Source organism: Suricata suricatta, chromosome 10, assembly GCF_006229205.1.
Source record: "Suricata suricatta isolate VVHF042 chromosome 10, meerkat_22Aug2017_6uvM2_HiC, whole genome shotgun sequence".
NCBI lineage: Eukaryota > Metazoa > Chordata > Mammalia > Carnivora > Herpestidae > Suricata > Suricata suricatta.
Window position 1 is genome coordinate 61118932 of NC_043709.1, and position 18454 is coordinate 61137385.

Consider the following 18454-nt stretch of genomic DNA (forward strand, 5'->3'; position numbering starts at 1 on the left):
CAGACACAGAAGCCCTTGGTTGGAGCGGCAGCAGAGGGGAGGAAGCAGTTCCTCCTAAGCAGAAAGAAGGTCTAAGTTTGGGTGCTCTGCATGACAGCAGAGAGGACAGCCAGGGCCTGAGCAAGAGGCACGGTGGCTCTCACACTCTGTCTGGGCTGGGACCTGCGAGTCCCCAGCTGCTTAGGAGGGAGCCTGTCTCCAAGCAGTAACTCAGAGAACAAGTGCTGGGTGGCTTGTGCTGCTGTCTGTCACCAGCTTTCAGCTCAAAGCCTGGTGCAGTGTGCCAGGTCAACACACAAGGCTGTCATTCCTGGGGAGGGGTGGAATGTTTGTTTGTAGCCGACAGCTACTCCCACCTCCCGGGCTGCCCTGACTCAGACGGCTGACATCACTCCTTTCCCCAGAAGCCCCACTCCCAGTCGGCTGCCCCTCCCACGCCTCTGCAGTGAGAGATAGCGGAGGCTGAGAAAGTGATCACAGCCCCGGGGACTGAAGGCAGAGGTCAGTGGGAAGTGATGGCTCAGTTCTGGAATGGCAGGTTAAGGCTTTTTGAAAGGATTTCCCCTGTGGGCCCTGCTTAGAGGCAGAGGCAAGGAGGCCCAGAGAGGTTGAGAGCAGCCCAAGGACACACAGCTTAGTGGGGATTCCGTCCCAGCCTGGCTTGGCCCCAGAGCCTTGTATATCAGCTCCCAGCAGGGAAGGAGAACCTCTTTTGGGCATTAAAGGTCTAGTTCTGTGAGTGCCCCTCACCTCATCCCTCGGGGTGGTTAGGTTTGACCTCTGGAGCAGCTGGGAGCCACTTGCAGCCTCTCACAGTGGCCCTGGGAAAGAGTCCCACAGCCTCCTCTGGGTCTGGAGTGGGCTCGCTCTCCGCCTGACTTCCTTGAGCTGTCAGTGGGCCATGTCCCTTCCTTTGGGATCCTGGGGACACAAGTGACCACAGCCCCAGCTCTAGCCCTGGCCACTGTGGGAGGGGCACAACAAACACTGTGTCCGCTTCTTCCCTCAGGAGAGTCTCTCTCACTTCTCTGGGAACATTTTCCAGTTTTCTAGCCGAAAGCTCAAGGGATATCTCCGAAGTCACCTCCTCAACACTGTCTCAGTCCTAATGTCTGACATCTATCTCCAAGTCTTCCTTTGGGGCTGTGTCTGGTCCCAGGAGCCCGAGGGGGGAGCAGAGAGGGGACTGTGTGAAGTGACTGAAGAGACTCTGGCTCTTTGGAATGAAGCATTGGGCCCCTTGGGGGTGGGGAAGGTGGGAATGTTGGGGAGCTCCATGGGCCTCTTGGGGCCTTTGTTGAACACATACTTCTTAGGTCTGTACTAATGTCCAATCAGAAAGGGAGGTGTCTACCCACTTCCAGCCCCCTCCAAAGTGGCTGGGCCCTTCTGGGGGTGCTCGGCTGAGGGGCAGAGGGCTGGGGGTCTTAGGTGATAGCCAAAGCCCTCAATCTGTCTTCAGTCCCCAGAAGAATGTGCTTTGCCCAACTCATCTCCCTGGTCTTGGGTTACTGCCTGGGGAACCCAGGCCTTTCCACCTGCTTCTCAAGTGCCCAGACCCCCTGGCTGGATAGGGACTCTCTTTCTGTCCTTGTGTCCACTTTGCTCAGCACAGGGGCTCCACCCAGCAGACCATCTGCTTGCTCATGTATGACTGAAGAACAGACTGTTCCTGCCCCCGCTCTGTCACCTGTGCCCCCCACCCTGGACCTGCCAGGAGGCAGTGAGGCCGTGGGTTGGGAGGGTGGGACTGGAGCAGGCCTGGGCACCCTCTCCACAGCCCATTGCCCAATGTTCCTTACCTTACCATCTGTACAGCCACAGGCCCTGGGGCCTTGGCTTACAACAGGGGCCTGGGCCCAATCCCACAGAACAGAGCCCCATTGATGGCGGCCATCAGGGCTGGGTAGGAGGAGACCAAGCCAGCCACTGGGTGGTGGGGGTGGCCATGGGAGCCTGTATCATCCTGTTCCAAGTCAGGAGAGCCCCAGGGGGGAAAAGGTGGCATCCTGTCCCACACAGTCTCGGCTCAGCCCCAGCTCTGGAGCACAGGTGATAACTGGGCAGCCCCTCCCTCTCGCTGGGGGAGAGGGGACTCCCCTGGCCCAAGGGGCCCCTCCCTCTCTTCCTGGGGCAATGGGGCAGGAGTGTCTGTGGAGCCCAAGAGCCAGCCCAACCGGGAAAAGATAAAAAGCCCTTCAGTGTCACAGCAGCTCACTGCGCTCCCTCCCAGCTCTATCAGCCTGTTCTCCAGACCCTCTGACAGCCATGAGGTCCTCTGTGTCTCGGCAGACCTACTCCACTAAAGGAGGCTTTAGCTCTAACTCTGCAGGTGGAGGAGGTGGCTCTCCGGCCCACACCAGCTTCAGCTCGGTGATGGTGTCCCGGAGCAGTGGTAGTGCTGGGGGAGCCCGCTGTGGCCCCAGCAAGTGTGGCTTTGGCAGCCGAAGCCTCTATAACTTGGGAGGCAGCAAGAGCATCTCGGTCAGTGTGGCTGGAGGGGCCTCCTCAGGGCGGGCCCTGGGAAGCTTCGGCTTTGGCAGTGGAGCCTATGGGGGCCTGGGCGCCGGCAGACAGACCTTCGGGCCTGTCTGCCCTCCGGGAGGTATCCAGGAGGTCACTGTCAACCAGAGCCTGTTGACCCCTCTTAACGTGGAGATAGACCCGGAGATCCAGCGGGTGCGTACCCAGGAGCGGGAGCAGATCAAGACCCTCAACAACAAGTTTGCCTCCTTCATCGACAAGGTGAGCCTGGGTGGAAGGGGCCCGGGAGGGGCCTTGGAGTAAGAGCAGAGCCCCTAAGAGAGGATGGGCTGGGCAGAGGCTGATGTAGCCCACGTGGAGTGTGGTGGGGTTGATGGAGTGACTTTTAGAGCTCTCCCACCTGAGCTTGGGTGCCCAGATGTGGATGGCTGGCCACACTCTGCTGGGTCTTGCTGTCATTGCTCAGGTGAATCTCAGTTCTGCTCAGGAGGTCTGTGGCTGAGCCCACCTTGACTGTGGTGCAAGCTTTCCTCTGGTCATCATTAACATGGTCACATAGCTGCCTATCACACAGTTAAGGGGTAAACTGTTCTCATTGCTCCTCTTAACAGGGTGGTCTTTATCACCTCTTGTCATTTCACAGCTGAGGAAACTGGCTCAAAGGTCAAACATGTTATCCAAGGAGCCCCTGTCTGTTCCCTGTTCTCTCAGTGTTGTAGGAGACCTAAGGGCAAAGACGTGATCAGGCACGATTGAGGGGGTTGTCCTGGAAGTCATCTTTCTCTTTTATTTCTCCTTGCTGTTCTGGCCAAGAAGCTCTACTGGGAATGGACAGTGAAGAGGGCGGTCACCAGAGCTAGGGGTATAGAGTTTGGTCTGTCCCAGACTGGGAGCATCCTGACTCTTTCCCCGTCCTCCAGGCCGACTGGATGGTTCTTGTACTGCCCTGATATTTCCAGATCCACTTCGCTGCATCATCTACCATTACCCCAAACCCCCAGGTAGGGGGGCTATGGTGGAGAAAATCTTAGTGGATGACCATACCTTGGGTCAGTGATGTGTGGGACTCAAACATTCATGTCCTCTCTCTGACATGAAACCTACAAGGTCCCATGAAGAATCAGAATAGGTGACATAGTGTCCATTTTAAAGAAGAGAAAAAAGAAGTCTAGACAGGTCCAGAGATTTGCCCAGGACCACATAGGTGCTTGAAGGCAGGTTCATGAGCCCCACGGTTCTTGGCATTAAGAGGCCCTGTCACTGCTCATGGCAGGTGCACCTGCTGCGTAGTTCCCAGGCCATGTGACAGGGCCTGGGGTGCTGTGGAGGTGGGACCTGGAGAAACCAGATAATGGAAGGTGAAGCAAGCTATTCCGCCCACCTCCTCACCTTCTCCCCTAGTGACTCTTGGTCCTCCTGTGGGACTGTCCCAGAGGTCAGACAAGCAGAGATCTCTCCCAGGCTCTCAGCATCATAGCCTAGGAGCCGAGGGTCTGTGCGGTCCCTGCTCGGTGTCTCCAGCTGGGTAGAGAAGCCCCCTGGGGGCCTGTTGAGCTCACTCCCTGAGCTCCCTTCTAAGTCTTTAGAGATAGGGCTGGGCATCTATAGTTAAAATTTTTTTAAAAAGGTCGAATTTACAGAAAAGTTGCAAGCACAGTACAACATATTTCTATATATATATTTCACCCCGATGCACCTGTTTTTCAAATTTAATTGAATTTTAATTCCAATAAGTTAACCTACAGTATTATTATTAGCTTAGGTGAACAGGATAGTGATTCAACAATTCTATACATCACCCTGTGCTCATGACAAGTCCCTCCTCAATCCCCATCCCCTATTTCACTCACCTCCCCTGTGGTGATCCTTGGCTTGTTCTCTCGAGTTAAGAGTCTGTTCCTTGGTTTGTCTCTCTCTTTCTCTTTTTCTTTGCTCATTTGTTTTGTTTCTTAAATTCCACACATGAGTGAAATAATATGGTCTTTGTCTTTCTCTGACTGGCTTATTTTGCTTTGGATTCACCACTGTTTATATTTTTGTCACATTTCCTTTCTCTCTCTCTCTGTGTATATGTGAGTGTGTACACATGCCCATATGTACATGTTTGTATATATGTATACATACATTCACATACACTATATATACATCTGCATTAAAATTTCTTTCTAATGTTTATTTATTTTTGAGAGAGAAAGAGACAGAGTGCAAGTGGGGGAGGGGCAGAGAGAGGGAGATAAAGAATCTGCTGTCAGCACAGAGCCTGAGACACGGAGCTCGAACCCAAGGACCACGAGAACATGACCTGAGCTGAAGTCGGACACGTAACTGACTGAGCCACTCAGGCGCCCCATCATCTGCATTTTTAACAGTTGATTTTGATGCGGAATGAGAGTTCTCAAACACTGATTCAGTCCAGTGTACTCAGGATAAGTAGGAAAGGGAGACACAGAGAGAAGTGACTTGACTGTCACTAACCACTAAATGACTGAGCTGGGGCTTTTATGGCTCATTAAGTCTTTAGAGTCTTGTCATTGGATTGGACTGTCTTTGCCAGCAAAGAGTGCTCCCTCAGGAACTCCTCCCCTCAGCAATGTGTGGGCTGTGCCCTGGTCCTGTGATGTCCTTGTCGGGGATGGGGGTGATGACGGGCCCAGTGCTGGATCTCTCCTGGGGTCAGGGGAATGGCACCAGCCCACCACCTTTCTTGCTTTGGCGCAGGTGCGGTTCCTGGAGCAGCAGAATAAGGTGCTGGAGACCAAGTGGGCCCTGCTGCAGGAGCAGGGCCAGAACACAGGTGTCACCAGGAACAACCTGGAGCCCCTCTTTGAGACCTACTTGGGCAACCTGCGGAGGAACCTGGACAGCCTCCAGAGCGATCGGGGGAGGCTGGACTCAGAGCTGAGAAATGTGCAGGATCTCCTCGAGGACTACAAGAACAAGTGAGAGAAGGACTGGACAGGCTGGGGCCGTGTGCAGGTGGGGAGGGGGCAGCGTGGGAAATCACCCTGTTCCCAGGCTCCTGGGACCCACTGGGGCAGTGTCCAGACAGTGCTACTTCCGGTGGGTGTCCAGGCTTTGGACACATTGTGTCCTGGAGAATTGTCACACTTGTGTATTGTTTCTCATTTCAAAAACTTTAAGGTAGGGAGAATAGTGCAATGAACCTCTATGTTCTTACTACTCACCTTTAATTAACTCATAGCCCATTTTGTTTCATCTCTACATCTACTTCATTTCCCCCCTATCTTATTGTCTTCAAGCAAATCCTAGCTCTTCACAAATATTTACTGGCTATATTCATATAGTCTATTTGTATAACTTGACTTAAAACATAAACACAATGCCATAACCACACCTAAAACTTTAAAATTAAAAAGAATTTTAATGTTTATTTTATTTTTAGAGAGAAAGAGACAGGGCAGGCAGGGGAGGGGCAGAGAGAGGGAGACACAGAATTCAAAGCAGGCTCCATGCTCTGAGCTGTCAGCAGAGTCTGATGTGGGGCTCGAATGCATGAACCATAAGATCATGACCTGCGCTGATGTCAGAGGCTTAATTGACTAAGGTATCCAGGCAACCCTAAAATTTTAAAAATAAGTATTTATTTTTGAGAGAGAGAGACAGATCGTGATTGAGGGAGGGGGAGAGAAGGAGACACAAAATTGAAAGCATGCCCCAGTTTCTGAGCTGTCAGCACAGAGCCTGATGGGAGGCTCAAACTCATGAACCGTGAGATCATGATCTAAGCTGAAGTCAGATGTTCAACTGACTGAGCCACCCAGGTGCCCCCCACACCTAAAACTTTTAAAAGAGTAATTCCTCAATATCATTAACTATCCGTTCATTATGAACTTCCAATTGTCCCATACGTATCCTAAGTTTTAAAAATATAGTTTGTTTGAAATGAGGTACAAATCTAGTTTATATATTATGATTAGTTGATATGCATATTTATAATTTTAGGATCTAATCTTTCATAACTCTTCCAATAACTTGATACTGGCAATTTCTAACCCTGAAAGTCTCAGCAAAAGCAGTTGGAGAGAAGTTAGTTGTTTTAAATGATATCCTGCCTGTTGAGAGTAAACGCAAAGATAAGCCACCTGTGGGCACATCTTTGCCTGCTCTTATGAAAGCCTCCTAAGGACTCTGTTCCAAAGAGATCACCATATTATTGCACAAATCCTATGTCCATTTCCTCAAAGGAGGGGGGCACAGGAATATTTACTGTACCCTGAGTTTCTTCCCTGGTGGGCTGTACTGCAGAACTGCTTCTCAAAGGTGTGCTTAGATAACATGGGACCCAACGGGGCTTAAAGCCGAGTGGGTTAAATGTCCCAAAGGGCAGAACTAGGCTGAGCCTGGCCTGGTCTTTCTGTGTAACAGGTATGAGGATGAAATCAACAAGCGCACTGCAGCGGAGAACGAGTTTGTGGTGCTCAAGAAGGTGAGCAAGGTGGCAGGGAGTGGGGGAGGTGGTTCTTGGGCTTGCCAGGGCACTGGGCTGACTCAGAGGGAGGCCAGAGTCCTGGGGGCTGAGGCATCTGCCCTGTTGTCTCTCTTGCCCCCAGGATGTGGATGCCGCGTACATGAACCGAATGGATCTGCAGGGCAAAGTAGGCGGCTTGTCTGAGGAGCTTGACTTCCTGAACCACCTCTATGAACTGGTGAGATGGCCAATGGCCAGGGACAATTGAATTTACATATAGCATTGGGGATCCCCTGTGGAGGTGTGATCTGAATTCACCGTTGCAATTTAGTTGAGAGAAGATAGAACCCGGGCTTTTAATTAATACAGGCTTCCATGTATTAGGTGCTAAGGATGGGTATGATACTGGGGCAAGCTTACATGATCCTCTTAACAAATCTATAATATAGAAAGTGATTGTTTCCATTTTGTAGTCAGGGATACTGAGGCTCAGAGTAGCCTGCCCATGGTTACATAGCTCTTTAGAGGCAGTGCTGGAATTAAAGCCTGACTCTTGTTTTAAAGTCTGACTCATGCTCTTGTGTTAGACTGTCTCCCTTCTAGGCCAGTTTGTAATGGAGCAAGGGTTGAAGGAGCAGAAATGGGCAGAGAGGGGACTGAGATTCCAGGTTGGTGTAAGAGTTGAGGTATGGGTAGTGGGTAGATTGCAGAATCCAGGAGGCGCCCCAGGAAACAAGGGAGCTTTGAAGACCACAGTGAGAAGACTGAAGTTAACCCAAATTGATTCTAGTATCCTAGACTCAGACTCGGTAGGGGCCTCATGACCTCCCTTCCCCTCTGTTCTGGAGCCCTTTCTCTAACATCGCTGATAGGAATCATGTAGCCTTGACTTGAATGCTTTTAGTGGCAGGGGACTCACCACTTTTTAGGGCAGGCATTTTCATTGTTGACCAAATTAAAAAGCTGACCTCAATCTTCTTCCCATGACTTCTGCTCTTGATTGGCTCAGATTCTGCGCTCCAGGCTGCACGCGGCCGTGTGGCATGTGTCTTTCATACGCAGCACTTCAGAGGTCAGGACACTTAGGTGACTGACATCTGTGGCATATGAGGAAGCTGAGGAAATAAGGTTCTGAGCCCAGACTTTGGAAAACAGAGAGGTAGGAAGGGCGGTTACAGACTTGCATTCACACAGCCTAATGTCGCACTAGTTTATGTGTCATTTTTAGAAACCATTTCACAATATTTGATCCTTAGGAAACCCCTAGAGTTTTTCACATGAATGCTTTCAAATGAGGCATGTGTCTGTTTGCTTCCAACTTACAAATACAGGAAGTTGGCAGTTAAATTTTTGTAACCAAAATGTGAGCGTTAATGAGTCCCATTTCTCCTTTGGAATGTCATTGTGCTTTCACCCCACTGTCTAGGCAATGAGACACTATTGGGCACTTTGAAACTTGATTTCCCCCATCCATATGTTGGAGATACCCAACAGGATAATTGGATATATTGATGATGCCTCAGCTTTGTGCTCTCTGTGGACCTGGTCAACTTTCAGTTTAGTGGGGTGATAACATTTCAGTGTAAATGACTAGTAAGCACATTAAAGCAGATGGGGCCAAGAACAGAGTCCTAGTGCAAGACCTAGGTCTTTAGTGGTGCCTTTTTCCCAGGCTGAACTCACTCTGCTAATCAATAATTTATGGTTTAAGTGGCTCAGCTACTTTAAAATCTAGTTGACCACATCATCATCTGGCCCACATCTTTCTTTCTTGTGTTCAAGAAGTCATGGAAGGCTTGGTCAAGCAATATCTATGACGATCCCTTAGCATTTTAATAAGACAACCACAGGAAAAAGTAAAATCCATTTGGCTTGGCCTTTTCTTAGTCTTTCTTTTTCCTTAGGCAAGTCTTGCTGGCTTCTTGCCTCTTACTTAAACTTTGTAATTCTAGAGGTTCATAGGAAGTTGATATCAAGTTTAATTTGAAAAAGTCTAAATATCCCCTTGGAAATGAGGACATATGCTGTGTCTGGAGTTCTGACTCTTTCCCCACTCTCCATATTTCTCATGGATCTCTGGGAGTGTTCATCCCCCCAGCAATCCCATGGCGTCCTAGGATACACTCCTTTGGCCTGGATCCCTGAGATCCCCAACAAGGCCAAGACCTCTCATAGTCTCTGTGTCTGTCTTGGTTTTCCACTTCTTCTCCAGCATGCTGCTCTTTCTAGTTTGATGATTGTTCTCCTTGATGGGAAAGAGGCAAATGATGTGGCAGTTGAGTTGTTGGTTTTTAGGGGCTCTTTTTTGGGTTAGCCCAATGCTGCCTCTCTGTTCTCACCTAGAGCTTACCTATAGTCCTTGTCTACTGACCTCAGCATTTCCCCTGGCTCTTCCAAGGCTGTGGTTTTCTCCTTCCAATATCTCCCTCTGCCCTGTCAGAATGGAACTGGTTGGGGTAGGTTCTGTGCCATCAGGATGATTTCTTAGGTGTCTCCCCACTTTTTTCCTTGCTGGAACACTGATGGTCATTCGTTGTTTGGGGATTCCTCATTCTCCTGTCTTATGTTCTTTTCTCTTTTAAGCCAGGTCAACAATGCCCACTCCCTCTTCCCTGAATGGGCAATAAATGGCTTTCCTACTGTCTAAGGCACATGTCTGGCATGCCTAGTGTTTCCTTTGCTGTTTTTTATTCATTTAACACATATTACTGAGTAGCTTCCCCATGGCACCAGAAGGATAAAGTCCCTGCTTTGGGGGTCCTGCAGCTCCAGTTACCATGTGGGAAGGTCGTGCTGGGACAGGGACAAGCAGGAGCAGGCCATGCCTGACCCTTCCTGGGAGAGCTGGGGGAGCTTCAGAGGAGATGGGATTTGAGAGGAGTTTTGAAGAAAAGGCAGGAATTCCAAAGGAGGAACAGGAAGGGCCTGCCAACCAAGGCCCAGTCTGCACAGTGGCCATGGGGGCAGCATAGAGCTACTTGGGGAGTAGTATGGATGTTAGCCACTTCCTCTTCATTCATCCCACCTTTTTTTTTTTTTTTTTAGTTTGAGAGAGAGAGAGAGAGAGAGAGAGAGAGAGAGAGAGAGAGAGAGAGAGAGTGGATCTCAGGCAGGCTCCACACTCAATGCAGAGCCTGATGTGGGGCTCGATCTCATGACCCTGGGGTTATGACCTGAGCTAAAATTAAGAGTCAGATGCTCAACTGACTAAGCCACTCTGGTGCCTCTGGATGAGATATTTGATTGTAACTGGGGTTGGGCACTCTGTTGTTAGCCCAGGGCAGGAAGGATCGTTGGAGAGATGGAGGCAGAGCTCAGTTGGGAGCCAACACACATGATGTAGTGATAGAGCTGAACTCAAAGCCAGAACACAGAAATGAAGCTGTTGTTTGTCACATCTTTAAATGTCTGTTTATATGTCAAAGTTGATGGTCCTAGAAACCCAGGGAAGGTCCAAGAATACCAGCATGGTCTATAAATGTCAGTATATTCTAGAGGAAACTACTTGGGATTTGTTGCTCAATTGACTGGTTCCAGTTTGGGCCCCAGGACCGGACTGGATGACCTTGGATGTGTTACTTCTCTTCTCCAAACCCCTCTCCTCATCAACCTGTGTCAGGACCACCATGAAGGATAGTGCAGGGCGTTAACTGGCTGAGTGGAGAGTGGGGTTCAAATCAGGCCCATGGTCAGCTCCCTGAGCCCACCGCCTGCATCTGCCCAGAGGGGAGACTTTTCTCAATTGGACAAAAGTGCCCTGTGTACCAGTCATGGCCTTGCCTGCTTCCCAGGGCCTTCTGAGGATGAAAGGGATTGGTGGATGTGCTGGCTGAATGCCTGGCACTGGATTTTAGTGCAGTAAGTAAACATTCTTTCCCCTTCTTTAATCTCTTGAGAACTTGTGAATCCACAAAAAAAAAATGGTGTTTATAACAATGGGAGCCCCATTTCACAGCTGGAGCGAATGAGGCTTTTCCTTTGAGGCTGGAGCCTGGGCAGAGCATGGGCCTCCTAAGGCCACCTGGGGACCCTGTCCTTCACCCCTTGGCTGTCTCCTGGGGCCCTAGAGCAACGGTGCTGCTAACAGCTCTCTCTTTTTCTGCAGGAGCTGAGCCAAGTGCAGACCCATGTGTCTGACACCAACGTGATCCTGTCCATGGACAACAATCGCAGACTTGACCTGGACAGCATCATTGCTGAGGTCAAGGCCCAGTATGAGCTGATTGCCCAGAGGAGCAGGGCTGAAGCTGAGGCTTGGTATCAGACCAAGGTGAGGAGAATGGCCGGTCAGGTGTATGGGCTGGGACTGGACACAGAACTGCCCCCATCATGAGAGACCCGGGGCCAGCCGCACCCAGCCTACTCAGGGCCTCTAGCTGTGAGGGTGGGTCTGGGGCCCATAGTCGCCCAGGACAACCTGGGACTGACAACTCACAAATGCCACTTTTTTGGTCTCTAGTATGAAGAGCTGCAGGTGACAGCTGGGAAGCATGGAGACAACCTGCGGGACACTAAGAATGAGATTGCTGAGCTCACCCGCACGGTCCAGAGGCTGCAGGGTGAGGTGGATGCAGTTAAGAAGCAGGTGGGCCTTTGGCTGGGAGCTTGGGGGTCAGGCCTGGGTTGGCGGAGGTGGGGACCTTCTCCCTGTCACGCTGAGGGGTGAGAGCTGCTCTTTTCCTGATGGATTGGACACACCCGAATGCTGGATCGACACGCTCCTTTTACAGGACAGGAAACTGAGGCCTGGAGAAGGTCACACAGCATATGAGTGGCAGAGCAGGTGCGACGTCCTCCTAGGAGATTGATCCTGTCTCTGGGAGGTCAGAGCAGGAGGCTGAGGGTTGAAGCGTTCAGGTCATAGGGCTGATACCATTTAGAGTGTGGCTAAAAAAGCATGGGCTTTCCCCCCATATCAGAGTGAAGCATTTGGTTAATGATGATGTTACATTATTTATTTTATCTCTTTTGAGCCATTGGGCAGAGTTGCAGCAGGAGGGGTAAGGTTAGACCTCAGTAAGGACTTTTCCAGTGGTGCTACAAGACTCTGCTTGTGGAATAGTATCTCTTCTCTCAGATGAATACTTCTGCTTTCCTTCAATCCCAGGGAGTTGGGGGTGGGGTGGGGAATGGTGATATCTGGTTTGAGGGCAGAGAGATGTGATGACCCTGGCGGGTGTTCCCGACACCTCTCATCCCCTGGGCAGTGCCAGCAACTGCAGACTGCCATCGCAGAAGCGGAACAGCGTGGGGATCTGGCGCTGAAGGATGCTCAGAAGAAGCTTGGGGACCTGGACACGGCCCTGCACCAGGCCAAGGAGGACCTGGCCCGGCTGCTGCGTGACTACCAGGCCCTTATGAACGTCAAGCTGGCCCTGGATGTGGAGATCGCCACCTACCGCAAGCTGCTGGAGAGCGAGGAGAGCAGGTGGGGGCCCCTCTTTGGAGCCCTGTCCTGTGGCTGAGCCGGTGTGGGCGTGTTAGGCTCTGTGCTGGGGATGGGGAGGGAAGGGAGGAACCAGGAGGCTGGGCTCCTAACTGATCACCCGCAAGAGACTCTCCACTTGTGTTGACTGCCTCTGCTGTGCATTTCTTCGATTGGCACAACTCTCAGTAATACTTAGGCTGGTTGTCAGCCCTGTAGGAGTGAGGCTTCTCCTTCCAACACCAGATTCTAGCGCCTTTGAAGTTCTGAAAAAAAATTACCCATCTCTGTCCTTGGGAAGGCACCAGATGTAAAGAAAGTGTGCTCAGCCAGAGACTGGGTATCTTTCAGCATGGGCTCTGCTTGTTGTCCATGGTGTCCATGCAGAGGGAAGGGAGGACAGCGGAGGACGGGGCCACTTGGCTTGCCATGGCTCTGCTTTCTCTGCAGCACTGGCTGGAAGGGCTGAGGTGCATTCCTCATGTCTCCTGGTCTTGTCTTGTGGGCCCTGGCTTGAGCCATGACCAGCTGAGTTGATTCATTGTGAAGGCGGAGAGTGGGAAGAGGAGTCAGGGAGAGAGAGGGTTTTCACTTGGGCTCCTAGGACCCCTGACCCTTCTCCTGGTCTTTCTGTTTCTGCAGGATGTCTGGAGAGTGCCCCAGTGCAGTCAGCATTTGTGAGTATTTTGCTGCCTTGCCCTGCCCCAGGGCCAGCTCGGTCCTCTGCTCAGTCCATTCAATCTATCCTTGGCCAGAAGCCCGTGTTCCCTCCACCTGAGCCCTTGGAGACAAGTGTGGGGGTTCCCAGAGAATGAGTTTCCTGCTCCACCATCTCCATCAGTTTCCCATGGCTTCACTGGCTGCTTTTGTTGCCATCCCTCACTGGTTTCTCAAGTCCCCGGGCCTCCTCTAGCATGGCTGCCCTACCTTACCCAGGCCCTTTGTCTTGCAGCGGTGACTGGCAACTCCACCACTGTGTGCGGAGGCGGTGCAGCCGGCTTTGGGGGTGGCATATCCCTGGGCGGCAATGGGGCTGCTGGCAAGGGCGGGGTCAGCACCAGTGTGGGCTACGGTACCGTCAAGGGAGGCCCCGTCTCTGGGGCCACCTCCATCCTGCGGAAGACCACCACGGTCAAGACGTCCAGCCGGAGGTACTAGCCTCCCAGTCTTGCAAGCCGGGGCCCCTGCAGTTTTCTACTTGCTCTATTCCTTGCCCCACCTCTGCTGCCCTCCCTACCCACCTCCATAGGAGCAGGAACAGCTCCCGGACCACAGGTCTAGTGTTACTTGCATGCCAGACTCTTTGCATGTGATCTACATTTTGGGAAGGGTCAAATCTACCCAAGTTTTTTCCTTGCTTCTGCAATGTGATGGGAGGGGAGGTTAAGGCCACCACCTCGAGTGATGTATTTGAGTGACTTGGGAGTGACCTTTTGACAACCACGAGGAGGCTGGATTTCCCTCAGTTCCTCTGCGCATCTGCTCTGCACTCAAGACAGGCTGAGAGAGGAAGGAGGGAAGTTGGGAATGGTCCCCAAAGGCCTTTCAACCACCCCAGGTTTCCACCAACCCAAACCCCTTCCCAAATTTACCCCCCACTCCTGTCTGTGCCTGTGATGTATCTCAATAAATGGTAACTGCAGCTAGCTGTCTGTGGCTCCAGTCTCTCCTGTCCCCGGGGAACTGAAATTGTCAACCATATGCTCACTGCGCCCCATGCTAATCACCATGCTGAAAGTACATCAACTGATAGCATCACCACTGTAGGCCTTGGCTCTTACTCCCTCCCTTGTGGAATTCACAGGGGGAGACTTGAGGGAATATACAAGTTGTTCAAGGCAGAACCCAGCCCTGGAGCACCTGCCTACTACCAGCCCATCCCCTGATGCTATTGGGCCTCTGTTAACTCTGTGGGGCAACAGCAGTGTTGTTCAGTGTAGAGACCTTGGGCATTAGAACTGGGCAGACTTGGGTTTAAATCTCAGTTCTGCCATTTACTGGGTGACCTTGGGCAAGTTGCTTAACCTCTCTGAGCCCCAGTTTCCTCCTTTGTAAAAATAAAGTGTGATGAGAACATGTGTAAATCACCTGGCTAATGAGGGTCTTAACAGGAACCAGTTCCCTTCACTTGCCTTCCCTCTGGCTCCTGGCTTCCCACCTAACTCATCATCATGGAGTGAAGTGACTTCTCTCTCAGCCCTCATATCTGGTCATTAATAAAAATCTACATTTTCCCAACAACAGCAGAATACACATTTTTCTCAGACACACACAGAACATTTTCTAGAATAGATCATATGTCAGGCCACAAGTCTTAGCGAATTCAGGAAAGTTGAAATCATACCAAGTATCTTCTCAGGCCACAATAGTATGAAACTAGAAGTCAATAATAGGAGGAAAACTGAGAAATTCACAAATTCATGGAAATTCAACAGTACTTTCCTCAACAACTAATGGGCCATAAAAGAAATTCAAAGGAAAATAAAAAAGTATCTTGAGACAAATTAAAATGGAAAAATAACATACTAAAACTTATGGGATGCTGCAGAAGTAGTTCTCAGAGTAAATGTTATAGCTATAAACACATACATCAAGGAAATAAAGGGGCACCTGGGTGGTTCAGTGGGGTTAAGCGTCTGACTTTGGCTCAGGTCATGATCCCACTGTTCATGAGTTTGAGCCCCATGTCAGGCTCTCTGCTGACAGCTCAGAGCCTGAAGCTTGCTTTGGATTCTGTGTCTCCATCTCTCTCTCTCTGCCCCTCCCCCCACTCATGCTGTCTCTCTCCCTCAAAAATGAAATAAACATTAAAAAAAAGAAAATAGAAGGACCTAAACTAAACCACCTAACTTTACACCTTAAGTAACTAGAAAAAGAAGAACAAACTAAGCCCAAATTCAGCAGAAGGAAGAGACCTATAAAGATTAGAGCATAAATAAATGAAATAAAGAACAGAAAAACAATAGAAAAGATTAACTAGACAAAAAGTTGTTTCTTTGACCCTTCAAACAAAATTGACAAGCTCTTCACTGGATTTACCAAGGAAAAGAGATAGTGGACCCAAATTAAAACATTGTAAGTGAAAAAGGAGATACAATAACTGACACCAGGGAAATGCAAAGGATCATGAGAGACTCCTCACAACATCCACATGAGAATAAACTGGACATCCTAGAAGTGGCTGAATTCCTAGAAACACACAACCATAATCAGAAGGACCAAATCAGAAAGTAAAACAAAATGTGAACAGACCAATTACTAAGTAAAGGCATTGAATCAGTATTCAAAAATCTACTAACAAAGACAAGTTCAGGACCAGATGGCTTCACTGGTGAATTTCACCAAACATTTAAACAAGAATGAATGCCAATCCTTCTCAGATTCCTACAAAAAATAGAAGAGGAGGGAAATCCTCCCAAACTATTCAACCAATCAGGCCAGGCTACCCTGATACCAAAGCTAGACAAGGGGACTACAAGAAAATAAAACTACAGGCCAATATTCCTGATAAACATAGATGCAAAAATTCTCAAGAAAATACTAGCAAACTGAAATCAGCAGCACATTAAAAGGACTATACACTACTGGAGTGCCTAGGTGGCTCAGTTGCTTGTGTCTGATTCTTGATTTTGGCTTAGGTCATGATCTCATGGTTCAGAAGATCAAACCCTGTGTTGGGTTGTGCACTGACAGTGAGGAGCCTGCTTGGGATTTTCTCTTTCTCTGTCCCTTCCCTGCTTGTGTGCACTCGCTCTCTCTCTCTCTCTTTCTCACTCTCTCTCTCTCCATCTCTCTCAAAATAAATAAGTAAACTTAAAAAAAGGACCATACACTGTGATCAAGTGGGATTTATCTCTGGCATACAAGGTTGGTTCAAAATACACAAATCAATAAATGTGATACATCACATTACTATAATGAAAGATAACCCTCCCTCCCCCGGGTAACTCAGTCAGTTAAGCAACTGACTTTAGCTCAGGTCATGATCTCACAGCTCATGAGTTTGAGCCCCACATTGTGCTCTGTGCTGACAGCTCAGAGCCTGGATCCTGCTTCACATTCTGTCTCTGTCTCTCTCTGCTCTTCCCCTGCTCACCCTCCGTCTCTCTTCCTTTCTCAAAAATAAATAAATCTTAAAAAAAATATGTGATGAAAGATAAAAATCATATGATCATCTCAATGAATGCGGGAAAAGCTTTTGAAAAAACTCAACACCGATTCGTGATAAAAACTGTCAAAAAAAAGGGCCACATATAACAAGCCCACAGCTAGCATCATACTCAATGGCAAAAAATTAAAAGCTTTTCTTCTAAGATCAGGATCAACACAAGGGTGCCTACTCTTATCGTTCTTATTCAACAAGGTACTAGAAGTCCTTGCCTGAGAAATGAGTCAAGAAAAAAAAAATAAAAGCCATCAGAATTGTAAAAAGAAGAAGTAAAATTGTGTCTCTTTGCAGATGACATGATTTTATATATAGAAGATCTTAAAGACTTCATTCAATAACCATTAGATCTAATCAATGGATTCTGTAAAGTTGTGGGATACAAAATCAACATATAAAGGCAGTAGTGTTTCTGTACACTAACAATGAATTATCTGAAAGAGAAATTATGAAAATGATCCCACTTACAATAGCATCAAAACCAATAAAATACTCAGGAATAAATGTAACCAAGGCAGTGAAAGATCTGTACACTGGAAGTTGTAAGACATTGATGAAAGAAATCAGAGAAAACATAAATACATGGAAAGTTATCTGTGTTCATGGATTGGAAGAATTTAATATTGTTAAAATGTCCATACTACCCAAAGCCATCTATAGATTCAATGCAATCTCTAATAAGATTCCAGTAGTATTTTTTTTAAAAGTAGAAAAAACAGTCATAAAATTTCTATAGAACTACAAAGAAGTCCAAATAGTCAAAGCAATCCTGAGAAAGAGGACCAAAGCTGGAGGCATCACACTTCCTGATTTCCAACTATACTATGAAGTGATAGTAATTAAAACAGTATGGTACCAGCATAAAAACAGACACAGAGACCAACAGAACAGAAACAAGAGCCCAGAAATAAACTCATTCATGTGTGTATGGTCAACTAACACTGACAAAGGAGTCAAGAATACTCAATGAGGAAAAGACATTATCTTTAATGAATAGTGGTGGAGGCACTGGGTATTCATGTAAAGAATAAAACTATCTCATATCACCTACAACAATTAATTCTTTAATGGATTAAAGACTTAAATGTAAGACCTGAAGCCACAGAATTCCTAGAAGAAAAAACAGGGGAAAAAGCCTCTTGGCAGGGTCTCGGCAATGATGTTTTGTGGGTTTGACACCTAAAGCAATAACAACAAAATAAAAAATAAGCAAGTGGGACTCTATCAAGCTAAAAGGCTTCCTTGCAGCAAAAGGAACAATCAACAAAATGAAAAGGCCACCCATAGGTTGGGAAAAAATATTTGCAAATCATATATCTGATAAGGGGTTAATATCCAAGTTATATAAGTAACATCTACAACTCAAAAGCCAAAAAATCCAAATAATCTAATTAAAAAATTGCCAGAGGACCTGAATAGACATTTTTTCAAAGAAGAAATTAAAATAGTCAACAGATTCATAAAAAGGTGTTCAATGTCACTTATCATCAGGGAAATGCAAATCAAAACAACAATGAGATATCACCTCCCCACTGTTTGAGTGACCTCGATCAAAAAGGCAAGAGATAAAAATGTGGGCGAGGATGTGGAGAATAAGGGAACCCTTGTGCACTGTTGATGAGAATGTAAATTAGTGAAAATTAGTGGAAAACAGTGTGTAGTGACCTCAAAAAATAAAAAATAGGACTATCCATATGATCTAGTAATTCCACTTGTGGGAATATATTTGAAGGAAACAAAATCACTATGTTGAAGAGATCTCTGCACTCCATGTTCATTGCAGTATTATTTTTTTAAAGTAAATATTTATTTTTGAGAGAGAGAGAGGGAGAGCGAGCAAGCAGGGGAAGGGCAGAAAGAGAGGGAAACAAAGAATCCCAAGCATGCTCTGTGCTATCAGTGCAGAGCCAGATGTGGGGCTCAAACTCACAAACCACAAGATCATGGCCTG

The 18454-nt window shown here is 48.2% G+C and overlaps 1 protein-coding gene across 1 annotated transcript; it reads left to right on the forward strand.

Annotated features, from left to right (window-relative positions):
• The first annotated feature begins 2268 nt into the window (after positions 1-2268).
• On the forward strand, positions 2269-13570 carry KRT79 (keratin 79). The gene is made up of 9 exons (XM_029954134.1): positions 2269-2745; positions 5203-5423; positions 6871-6931; positions 7056-7151; positions 11019-11183; positions 11373-11498; positions 12121-12341; positions 12981-13015; positions 13291-13570. The coding sequence occupies exons 1-9, from the start codon at positions 2269-2271 to the stop codon at positions 13494-13496; spliced, it is 1608 nt and encodes a 535-aa protein (XP_029809994.1). The 3' UTR covers positions 13497-13570.
• Positions 13571-18454: the final 4884 nt, after the last annotated feature.